The 11,757-nt window shown below is 56.0% G+C and overlaps 1 protein-coding gene across 1 annotated transcript; it reads right to left on the minus strand.

The window, feature by feature from the left end:
- Window positions 1-10,247: 10,247 nt before the first annotated feature.
- NGA_2031210 (wd40 repeat-containing protein) lies at window positions 10,248-11,455 on the minus strand (the record flags this gene model as incomplete). Its single annotated transcript, XM_005856174.1, has 1 exon — window positions 10,248-11,455. A coding segment is annotated over one exon (979 nt), but the record flags the coding sequence as incomplete, so codon positions are not given.
- Window positions 11,456-11,757: the final 302 nt, after the last annotated feature.

Below are 11,757 nucleotides of genomic sequence, written 5' to 3' on the forward strand. Positions count from 1 at the left end.
TTTTTTCTCTACATCCGCATCGGACTGTTGTTGAGACTGCGCGGAATGCGCAGATTCTCCCAGGACACATTGACGATATGTGTGCTCAATTTGCTCCTGTTGCTGGCGGTGTTGCTGGTGCTGAAGCTGTAGGTGTTGATACTGCTGATATAATGCATGTTGTTGCTGAGCTTGCATGTGAGACAAGTGATTTGCTCGCCCATTCTGATGATGCATGGAAGCGCGGGCAGAATGTTCGTGAGGCAAATATTGATGTTCACCCATCGACGTAAGGAGTGCCCCACCGGTGGTATTCGCTTTGGCACTGTTTCCCATAATCTCCAATGTCTCATGGCGCCCGATTCCGGAGGAAGGCATAGGCGAGGACGAAGAAAAAGCGGTCGCTGGGCTCGCTCCACCTATGGCGGCGGTCTGCTTAATGTATTCCATTTGCACCGTCTGTACCGCATGGTAATAGGAGGCTGCTACGGCTGAGTTCTGAGGGCTGGGATCCTTGCTTGCGGTGCAGGAAAGATACGCATGCGGCTGCTGCATGTACGCGTGGAAGGGGTGAACATGACTGGTGTAAGAGGGGTGCGAATACGCCCCTTGGTGAGCATGTGGCAACACCATGCCTCCAGGCATACGACCAGGTCCGCCCCCCGGCCTTGGGGCCATGGCGGCTGCTGCGGCTATAGCTGCAGCGCCGGCAGAGGAGGTGGACGTCAGGGACCCATTCCTCTCTTCCGTCTGTGCGAGCATGTTGCCCGTGGATGTTATCGGGGCAGGTGCAGAGGTGCGAATGGGAGGGGCTGGAGTTGGAGCGGGATGCGCGTTCGACGGAGGATGCGTTTGTGTACCGAGCAGCAGATGACCAACCGTTGCCGACTGTACAATACGGTGCCCGTTTGTCCCGTGAGGCATGGGCGGGCCCTGCTGTAAAGAGGTAGGCATACCAGCAGAACAGGAGGCCGAAGATGGACCCGAGTAGTTTTGGGGGCGACAGGCGTCTTGCGACGACGCGACAGGTAATCCAGAACGCATGACTTCCGCCCTCCTATACTCATTTCCGTTATACATGCCTGTTACCCCGGCCTTCGAATCGCGGGAAGACGTGACTTGTCCGCACGGTGAAGTGAGCGATGAAACCTGGAAAAGAGCTCCAGAAGTGGAGCCCTTGTCCTCGCTTGATTTCGGCTTTATTACTTGATTCGGGTAATCATCTTGACGAGCCGCGTGATGTTTATAATGCTGTGCTTGATGGTGCTGGTGGGATTGGTGATGATGATGTTCATGATATTGGTTGTGTCGATCCTGCTGTTGTTGTTGTTGTTGTTGCTGCTGCTGCTGCTGCTGTTGCTGCCTTTGATGTTCTTGTTGATAATATTGATAAAGAGCAAGTCTTTGTTGTTCCTCGTGCCGCTGCCGCTCTTTCTTGAGCTGCTCTTCCTTATCACGTCGTCGATCCTCCTCTTGCTTGACACGGATCCGCTCCAAGGCTTTCAGCCTCTCTTGTTGACGCTTTACCGCTTCCGCCTCTCTTTCTCGTCTTTCTTTCTCCATGAGCACGCACCGCCGGCATTCAAAATTAAAATTATTCCCCATTGCGAAGTCTTCCCGAGTCCATGGACGAGGGGCAACGCCTTGCGCGGCCAGCTGCATCTTCTTTTCTTGCAGAATACGAGAAGTGGCATCGCAAGAGCCATGGGCCCAAAGTCGGCAAGTATTGCATTGCACAAGCACTTTCTTCCGCTCATCCGTTTCCACTGCCATCTGACGCGCGGTCGTTGCATCATCGTGTATAGAAATTTCCAGGCAGATTGGGCATCGGAGACGCATCTCGGCATTTTTCTCTTGGAATCCTCCGCACTGATAACAAACCAGAGGGTGGCAGCTCCACGTCTTGCAACTGCTTGTTGGGTTTTTCCGGCAGAGCCGACATGTTATGCAGCTCCCGCAGTACCACGGATCCTTAGGTGCCACCGGTACGGGCGGCTCAAGGCATGACATGTGATATCCCTTGTCGCAGAGCTCGCATTGGAGTAAGCTTCCCTCTTCCTTCTCGATACACGCACCGCAGATCTCGCAGAGTTTACAATTCGCGCATCGCCAAGTCGCCCGCGTGTAGGCGTCCATCTGTTTCACTCCCGGCACCTGCAGACAATAAAAATGATATGCTTCACCACAGTCCATGCAAAACAAAAGCTGCGAAGGGTCTCCCGCGGCGCCGCACACCAAGCAGGCCTCCAACCAGGCGCCGAAATATGCCTCTTGCTGCCCGATCAGCATCTCCTTGGCCACCGCAAAGTTCTCAGGCCCATCCCATGCATGCAGGACAATCTCTTGGCCTTTTTTCTTCCTGCTTTCAAGCGCGCCGTTCGGATTCCACTCTTGTTGCCGCTCACGGGGCACACAGCGACCTCCTACTGCCGGCGTGGTTGCCGTTCCATTCGCGTGACTGTCTGCAAGCCGATCAGTCACTAAAAACCTATTATCTCCTGCTTCGGCCATGCTGACAACCCCGTCGCTGTGATCGGACGCCTTGCCGTTAAATTTTTCCACCGTAGTTGGCAGCTGCTCTCCGTGCAGCTCCAGCTCCTTTGAGAGTAGTAGTGGGTCGTCCCGCGTTGGCGCTTGAATGGAGGGCGCGTCCGTCCTCACCAAGCCCTCGTTCACCGCTGCCGTGCTTCCGACGTTTTTGCCACGCTTGGCATTCGCAATCAAATCGACGATCTCCTGGGCCCAAAAAGATGGACGGGTCTTGGCGGGGGCTGCCTCTTCCAATTTCGCCAGCGCGACTTTGTAAAAGCGGAGCGCCTCTTTCCAGTACTTGCTATTGGCAGCATTGAAAGTTAAGGCGTTCCGAGCCATCAGCTCAAAATCGTCCCGGAGGCATTGAGTGTTTCGGTACTCGCCCCGCGAGAGCTTGTTGGCTATCGTGGTCAAGTCCATGGGCCGGCGGATGATCTCAAAGTACGTGGGAGCGATCTCCTCTGTGACGGGCTCGGCAAAAAGGTAAAGGTGATCTTCACTGACGAGGAGGTTCAACAAGGGCTGCAAGGCCTCACTCCGACAGCCAGGACAAAAGAATTCCACCGAGAGTGGATGAAACTTAGCGGGCTCTGCATTCATGGCATCATAATCCGCTGGATCTAAACGTTCACAGCGCGCGTGCACCCATAGCTGGCATCCGGGTCTGTCGCATCTCAACATCCGCCTGTCCTCTTCCCGCCACTGCACCCTCGGTGATAGTGCGGACGGCGCCACCGTGCGCGTCTCTCTTTGTTTCTCTTCTTGTCTGCCTTGTGAAGACCCTTCCATCACATCAAGCCCCTCGCTCTCACGTCGCTCGCATTCTTCTTCCCTCGCCTCCTCCATCTTCACCTCCGTCTTTACGATCTCCAAGCCGTCCAGCTGCTGCACATGCTCTCCTAAGCCTTCCCCGGTCAATTTCTGCTCCGGCTCTTGCCCCTCTACCCCTTTGTCCACCCGCTGCGGTTTTACGTCGCCATGGTCCTCCTCCTCCGGATGAGCGTACCAGGGCTGTGCACAGGCCGGGCAATACTCCTTCCTGGTGTACTTGGCCAGGCACGCCGGACACGCCAAGACCCCACGCCGAGGGTCCAATTGCACCTCCTCCAACTGATTCCCGCTACTCCCGTTCCCGTTCCCAGCGTCGCTTGTCTCTCGATGTGGCAGATCGCGTCCCTGGACCCCGCAACCCTGGCAAGACACACAGCCCGGACACAGCCATTCCCCCCCTGGAGTGGTGCAGAGCGCCCCCCCCGGCTTCGAGCGGGGCAGGTCGAGACAAAGAGGATGGTAACACGCTTGGCACTGAGCACAGTGAACCATTTCCTCGAAGGCTCGCGGCGTTTGGCAGTTGACACAGCGGGGCAGGGCGGCTTCCGCCTCCTCTCGGGCGTCGTCGAGCATGAGCTGGTCATGCCCGCGCGTCATGGTCAGAGCGCGCGGCTTCATTGTCGCCTGCCGCACCTCGGCCAGATCCTTCTCGCCCAGTTCCTTCACCACCGCCCTGGTGAAATCGCACCATTCCGGCGGCTTCGTCTTGTCGTCGTAGACTACCAGGTGGAGCTTGGACCGGCGGGAGTAGAGCCGCACCAGGCCGGTCAGCCACCCGCCCGTGGGGTAGTTGATCTTCTTGCTGAACATCTTGAAATACTTGCCTTCCCACTCTGCACCCCGGGGAGGTCGCCGACTTCCCCCCTTCCCCGCCGGCCCTCTGCCCCCCAGGCTTCCCCCCACAGCTTCCATCCGCTGTCCTTCCCGCACCGCCTCCACGAGGGCCTGGTCCTGGAGCTCAATAATCCGCTCCTGCTCCCGCTTACCTTCCAGTAAGGCCGCTTCAATTTTAGGCTTGTCCTTCGTGAACCGCTTGGCCCCCAGCTTCTTCAGCATGGCCTCCTCCACCTCCTCCACCATCAACCTCATTTGACCCTCCACGTTCTGGGAGGGATTGATCCATCCGTGCGTGTTCCCCGCGAAGAAGACCACCAGCACTTTCCCTTCCACGAGCGGATACGGCTGTTCCCCCCCAAGGAACTTGGTCGTGTGGCACCAGACTTCGCCCGGCCACCACGGAGCGCCGTAGATGCGTCCCCAGACTACCTCCAAGGAGACGCGGGCGGACTCCTCCCGGAGGGTCACCCACCTCTTGACACCTGTCGGCTGCAAAGCCAAAAGGTGCTGATCCTTCCGAGCATCGTACCGCAGGATCCGTCCCGATTTCATCTCGCCCGCGGCATTGAATAGGTCCACTTTGTGCCCGACCAGGAAGGACTCCAGGTGCGCGTTGACCAGAGGGCCGGAGACCTCCCGTTTTCGCACGGGCGAGTCTCGGCATTCGTCACCCGAATGCTCCTGGTACCCCCTTTCAGGATCCATGGGGCCGTTTGTCGGAAGAACGGTCTCAGCAGTGCGCTGCTGCCGGACATTAGTAATGTCGTCGTGCAGAGATTTCAGTAAGGCTAGGGTGTCACACTCCCCTGAAAGCGCCGCCTGAAGGGTCTTCTGATTGCCTGCCATTTTCTTCTTTTTACATCCGCTGTTGATTGGACTGCTGGAAGCTGCGAGTTGCCCAGTACCTCTTGTGTTAATCGCTTCGGCTTTGCGTTTCGTGCCAGCACCAGCATTTGAGTTGCTGTTGGGCTCATCAGCACCGTTTCCTGTCTTCTTCGGCGCCATGAAATAAATACCTGTAGGTATTCGTTGACCTCCCGGCCTTCAGGAGCGCCACACTTTCGATCGAGCGCAAGGCTATCTGGAGAGGTCGGTGCTATCGTTTCTGTACGTCACACTTGATTCGTCTCGGCGGTATGAGTGTTCCTCCAGCAAATTGAGGGGAGGTGACCGACCGAAAGCAGGGACGCGTCAGCTTTTCTCCTTCCACAACCGGCAGTCGCGTTCCTACCTGCAGAAATTTTGTTTCAATAAAATTGTATACAAGTGCATGGTTTGGAAGGCGACCGATAACCTCAACAAGGCAGGGACAGCCTTATCTGCCGATAGTCTGCAACGAGAACTACCATGGTAATCGGATAGGAAGAGCCGTGAAAATGCCTGCATTCCAGAAATGAGGACACCATTCAATTATTTCTGTACACTATCAACTAAAATAATGCCTAACATCGTCGAAATCACCGTCGGTGGGTATTAGGTCACTTCCTGTGGAAAGCAACGCGGACATGTCTTGGCGCGGGCGGGAGCGTGAAGGAGAGCGCGCGTGAGCCCTCGCTCAAGCCACGAAAACGGCCCATATCGTCCCTTTTTGGGAGCCTTCGTTTTCCCCGTGGCACGTTTTTGGGAGGAGTGTTCCTTATGACTTGCCATCTTTCATGCCATAAGAGGGCGATTTTTGCAAAGGGCTTATGATGGATCCGCGCACACTGGCTCAGCGGGCGCATGGCCAAATGCAAGCCAATATCCAAGCTATGCAAGATTGGAGCCGCGAACTTACAGCGTGGGAGGAGGTCATGGCAGCCAAAGACGAAGCATTACGACAACGCAAGTTGCGAAGGGAGCGAGGCGAGGAGGACCCCACAGACATTCGGGAACAGGGCAATATTTACTATCGACAGGGTGATCTTAAATCAGCGCTGAGGTGCTACACGAGATCGCTCACGTTGGATGGGTGCGTTGAAGTGTCGAAAACGGGGCAAAATTCACGTCTGATCCTCCCGCAGATTTTTTTCACAATAAAAATCGACTTTGAGGATAGGTCTGATATGATTGTCACAAATTTATACAGGAAAAGTAAGCTTGCATATTCTAATCGAGCCATGGTTCACCTAAAACTTAAAAATTTCGAAGCCGCAGTGGAGGACGCGTCACTGGCGCTAGCATTGGATCCGTCCCACGTCAAGACGTTACAACGCCGAGCTTACGCCTACATCGGGCAGGGCATGCATCATGCCGCTTTACGAGATATCGACAAGGCACTAGGTTATCACCCTGATAACAAGGAACTTCGTGTTGAGAAAAAGCGACTAGAAGAAAAATTGAAGTCTTTGGCACCGATCGAGGTCCTCTCGTCGTCTTCTGTGTCAAACGACAGCGGTGTGGGGCTGACCGGGAATTAGGACGAAATATCACACACAGTCGTAAAAAAAGACTCTCTTGATTTTTCTTCGCATACAGACTATACTTCTTCCTACTTTCAGCTCAGTCTATCAACACGCAAGTGGACTAGTCGGGTCTTGATTTCGAATTTTCACAGAATTCAAACATTATTTTCACAAAATCTCACTTTCATCTGTGGCTCAGTCGCGCATATTAATCACGTCAGCGCCCTAATTCTAAGTACGGACATGCACCGTCCCCCGAAGCTGAAAGCCAATATTTACGCGGCTGGTTTAGCTATGTGGCTTTCCTCTAGACCCGTACCACATGCAATTCTTGTCTGTGTTCCTCCCAATGACTTATTTTCCTGTACCACCACAAAATTCAGTGCTTTTGGAGCAGGCCTTTCCAATTTTAAGCGGAGGAATCGTGGCACATACACGTCCTTAGCGCCTGTCTCGAACAGAGGTTCCAAATCCCCCGGAGCGTTCGTCATGAATGTCAAAATAAGCTCATCTTCGCGCGATAACTCTGGGTGAGCTTTACCCGCGTACGTCATGTAAACAGCTGGATCGTTGAACGGTGGGGGAATCTTGTACACAACCACAGGCTCCCATGCCTCAGTGAGGTCTTCTGCTAGGTAAAGGACGACATTAGAGGAGAGCCAGTCGACTACCACACCGTAATAGGCCCCTAGAGAATGACTGTAACGCACGCTAGTCTCTGAGAAGACAGGAAACACCAAAGGCGCAGCCTTCAGGTGCCGGTGGAGGAAAAGGGGGTACGGGGCCCAGGTGGTGTTGGTCAGGCGCGTGTCCGTGTCGGTGGTTGCTTGAGCCTTCTCGTCCGGGGATCCCTTAGTCAACGCCCACACCTCCATGTCTCGAAAGGAGAGGTCGACCAGACTCCTGACCGGAAGGCGGGAGAGTGTCTCATACTGCCACTGCTGCGGTGGCGTCCCGACGGCCTCCGTGTTATTGACGCCAAACAAATAGATCATGTCCTCCGGGCCCGTGGCGAGCTCTGCGTCCTTGTCTCCATGCATCATAGCCGAGTACCAATTCAGATTCGCGTCCGTTCCCGGCAGATCCCGCTGGCGGTATTCCCACTGTGTAGGGTGGGCGTGCGGATTATCCACGACCAAGACTGTCGTGCCCAGGATATTGAAGTTGAACGCGTTGTCGTCAAAGAGATCCACGGAGGCGGTGTGAGACTTGACGTATGCCCACCGCACGGCCAGAACAATGACTTTACTCACAACGTCTCCCTCCGCGGTGCTGCTGTCGAACTCGCTGCCGCTGTCCCCTCTCCCTCGTTTGCCATTGACGTTGCCTTTTTTCTCGGCCCGGGGCTCCAGGTAGCTGACTCCGATGCCCGAAATGGGCCACAGATAGTCTTGGGTGTGAACGCATTCGTCATCTTGCGGGGGCCCGCGTACGAAGATCGAGACCGGACATCCCCCCTTGGACACGTTCCAGGCGAAGACCACGTCCTCGGGGCCCAGAGGCTTCGCACGGGGGTCGCTGACATTGATGACCGGCAAGAAGGCCACGCTGTTGTGCAGGAAGAATGCCCCTGACAGGCGCCGGTCCTCGTTGGCGTAGCCGAGCAAGGTATCTCCGAAGAGCCACATGTACTTTCCGTGCTCCGCCTCCCCCACGTCTCCCTCTTTCTTCGGCCCCTCTGTTCTCCCATCTCCTGGCCCCTGAGTCGCATCCGACGTCGAAGTCGCCACACCAGAGGTGCGCAGGCCCGTGGGGTGCCGGGGGGGAACCGGAAGGACGTGGCGACATCAGCGCCCAACCAGCCCGCGTTCCGCACCGAGAACAAAGGCTGGAGGTCCTCCGCCTCGGTCGCGATGATCTCGATGCCCCGCCAGGAGCTCCGCGTCACGCCTGCTGCCTCCTCGGGGGAGAGGCCTTGGAGCCCATCGGTCCGCTTGGGAGGGCGCTCAAGATTCAAGCCTCGGTATTGCATGAATTCGTCCTGGGTGAGGGTGACCAGGCTTCCCAAGGTCAGGACGGCGGCAGGATCGGGCAGCCGCAGGCTCACCATGGACGGAGAGGGAGCAGCTTCGCCTTCTTTACGATACCTATCCAACGCAACTTCGGACTGTATGCGGCTGGACGGCGACGTCGGAGAGGAAGAGGAAACAGCCGCCGCGATGGCTGCAACAGACGGATCAAGTAGGACGTCACCGGCGTCAAACAGAGCCGAGGGAAGGGAAAGCGGGGGTCTTCGCCCCTGAGAAAGGCGCGAAAGAGAAGCGTCTTTAGGAGCATTCGTCGGGGACGGCGTGGAGGCAGGGAGGGTGTCTGTGAGAGGGGAAGCCGCCAACGCGACCACCATGAGCCGGTACAACTCCGACGTGAAGACGCTCTTGTGATAGGCGATCCATCGCGCGTCGATCGCCTTGGGCACGTTCCAAGTCAAGTGCAGTGCCGCCTCTCCCTTCCCTTTCCTGGCCAGCACGTGCTGCTCCGCAAATTTCCGTCCGAAGGCCCAGAGCCCCTCCTCGTCCACGGCCCTGTGCGCCGCCATGTACCCGAGCCTCCGGTCCGTCATCCTCAAGGCGTGGAATGGGTCTAGGAGCACGTCTTGGCTCAAGAGGGTGTCCTCGCTCAGGTGCAGGATCCACTCGAACTCCTGTGCCAGCAGGCGCGGGGCCTCCGAGACCTGGAAATCCCAGAGGGCACGCTCGTACGCCGCCGCCTCCGGCCTGAGGATGGCCGGTTTCCTCTCCGTTCCCGAAGACCCCTGCGCTTGCAGGGCTTGGTGCTGCTCCAAGAGATCGGGGACCGGGCGAAAGTCTACAATGCTGGACGGGACAGTGGCCTGCAAGTGGTCTCGGGAATCTTGCGTCAAGTTTTCGGAGGCTAGATACACGACGACGGGATATCGATGCAGGCGCAAGAAATGCTCGTGCAGCCGCCTGAGCAATTGTCCGAGCGCGTCTTCCGTGCGGCGAGGCGTTACAACCAGATATACTACTCCAGAAAGCCCCTGGTTGCCTCCTGCCCCCGTTGAATCCGCATCGGCCACAGCTTCCCGGAAAAGCCTGGCCTCGAGGCTGGGCGGTGCTCGACTATGCTTGCCATGTCCCATCGACCACGCCGCTGAGTTGGTGGCCTGAGCAGCCATCGTGGACGCCTCAAGGCCGTACTCGGTGGTACAGCAATGGGTTCCTAAAATTGGCACGTCTTGGGATGGGGGAGGGCCCAACATGACTCGGGAGGGGAGACTCCCTCTCTCCAGGAGGCGTTGACGCCGGCTTTCATTGTGTGATATCGTGAGCACCAGTCCCAGGATGACCAAACCAGCAAAAGCCATCCATGCTCCAAGTATCAACAGGGATCGCTGCTTTCTCCAGACAGGCGTGGCACCCGAAAACTGGCTTTGAATTGGTCTCAATGAAGCATGGGCGGCCTGACTCGTTTGAGAGGGTGGACTTCTCGTCAACGTCGAGGGTTCATCTGCGCGTGGCATAATTTCCTCATCATTCGGAACAGACATCTAATGCCGGTTTTCTTCTGTAATGCCCGTAACCGGGATACAACCCCCTGCTGTAGTTATCGGGAAAGTCCAATAAGAACAATGAACAGAAAGCGCTTCAAGACGTTGCCCTTCTCTTTGGACTGCAACCGCCCCGAAAAACAAGGCCTTGCAAGTGGGACAATTGTGCACAATGATAAATTTAAAGCCCTATTCATAGAAACCACTTATAACGAATGCGTTGTACAAGAGCAATAGAGACGCCCAAAAGTCTGGCAAAGGTGCATACGCTCCAAGGATAGCTATCAGCGGTGTATCGGATCGATCGATCCGATCCCCTCCCTCGAAGGAGCTGCTACAACTTGGGAAGAAAGCCTTTTGATTCGTGTGTATTGTATGCTTTCTGAGATTGTCCCTTCTCTTGGCTCAATATGGCTGGAAATGAGGGGCAAATTTTTTGCCTTTCTTTTGCTTGCGGTCGAATGCGGTGCTTTGGTTGACCTGCCCCTCCTGTTCCTTCTCATTCCACAGACAGAGACGCGCGTCCTCCCCTCCCGTAACCCAGGTGCCGTTGTGAGAATCAACAGCACGCACCAAGCACTTATGTCCGCTTTCAAGCCGGAGAAGAGGGTGCATCTCTCCCCCAGGCTGTACCTCCACGACAGTGACGGATCCCTCCACATCACTCAAGGCCAGCCTGAGACGGTCCGTTCCCTGGTCATAATGGTACTGGATCGAGAACAATGCCTTTTCTCGATTAAAACTTCCAGCACTTTGTCGTAAATCTTCCACATCTAACGCCCTTAAAGCTGAGGGCCAGTGCCACACACTTGTCCCCTCGCTGCCTGTCAAGAGCGCCAACCCGTCTCCTTTGGCCCCGAAGAAAGTCATGTCCCTGACAGGGCTCTCCGCGTTCAAGATGCAGGCCAGCGCCTCATCGGCCTGACTCACTCCTGTATCATACAAACATACCAGCCCGTCCTCTGAGGCTGACGCCAATGTCGTGGTTTGTGAGGGGTGGAAGACCACCTTCGTCACCATGTCCGTGTGGACGTCCGCGTATCGCCCCAGCCTCTCTCCACTTCCTCTGCTACCTCCTTGTGCTCCTCCACTTGCTCCTCTAGATTCCTGCTTCGTTTGACGAGCATCGAAAAAATCCACATGGCATCCCACCCCCACGGCCAACAAGCCCGACCCTTTTCCAAAGGCGCAGCTGAGGGCTTCGTCGACTTGCTGAATCACACTCACACAGCCAGATTGCACCCGTAGATCCCACAAGCGCACAGTTTTATCCTCAGAAGAGGAAGCGAGAAGGGACGGATGATCCGGCGAGGGACAAAGGCCGGTCAGAGGACCCAAGTGCCCTTCCAGGGCAGAGGAGGATTTAGGCTCGAGCGTGTAACGATCGTAGATTTTGATTTGATAGTTTGACAGCGCAGCAGCCAAAGTACTACCGTCAACAGTGTGTACACAATGAAGGACGTACCTAGACGGGTTTTGCGTCGGAACGGACGTGGCGAGCGTCGTTGAGTTTGGACTTCACTGACCTCCCGACCACCAAACTCGGATACATTCCTTAAAAGATACATTTATTGGTCTCGCAGCCCGATCCCAAACTTACTCATTCTCGTCGCCATTGAATTCTTCTGTTTGCCTACTGATAGGTGTCTGCAACGTGGTAATTTGTACTTTGGATGGTCGGAGCAA

The sequence above is a fragment of the Nannochloropsis gaditana genome, assembly GCF_000240725.1.
Source record: "Nannochloropsis gaditana CCMP526 unplaced genomic scaffold scaffold026, whole genome shotgun sequence".
Taxonomy (NCBI): domain Eukaryota; class Eustigmatophyceae; order Eustigmatales; family Monodopsidaceae; genus Microchloropsis; species Microchloropsis gaditana.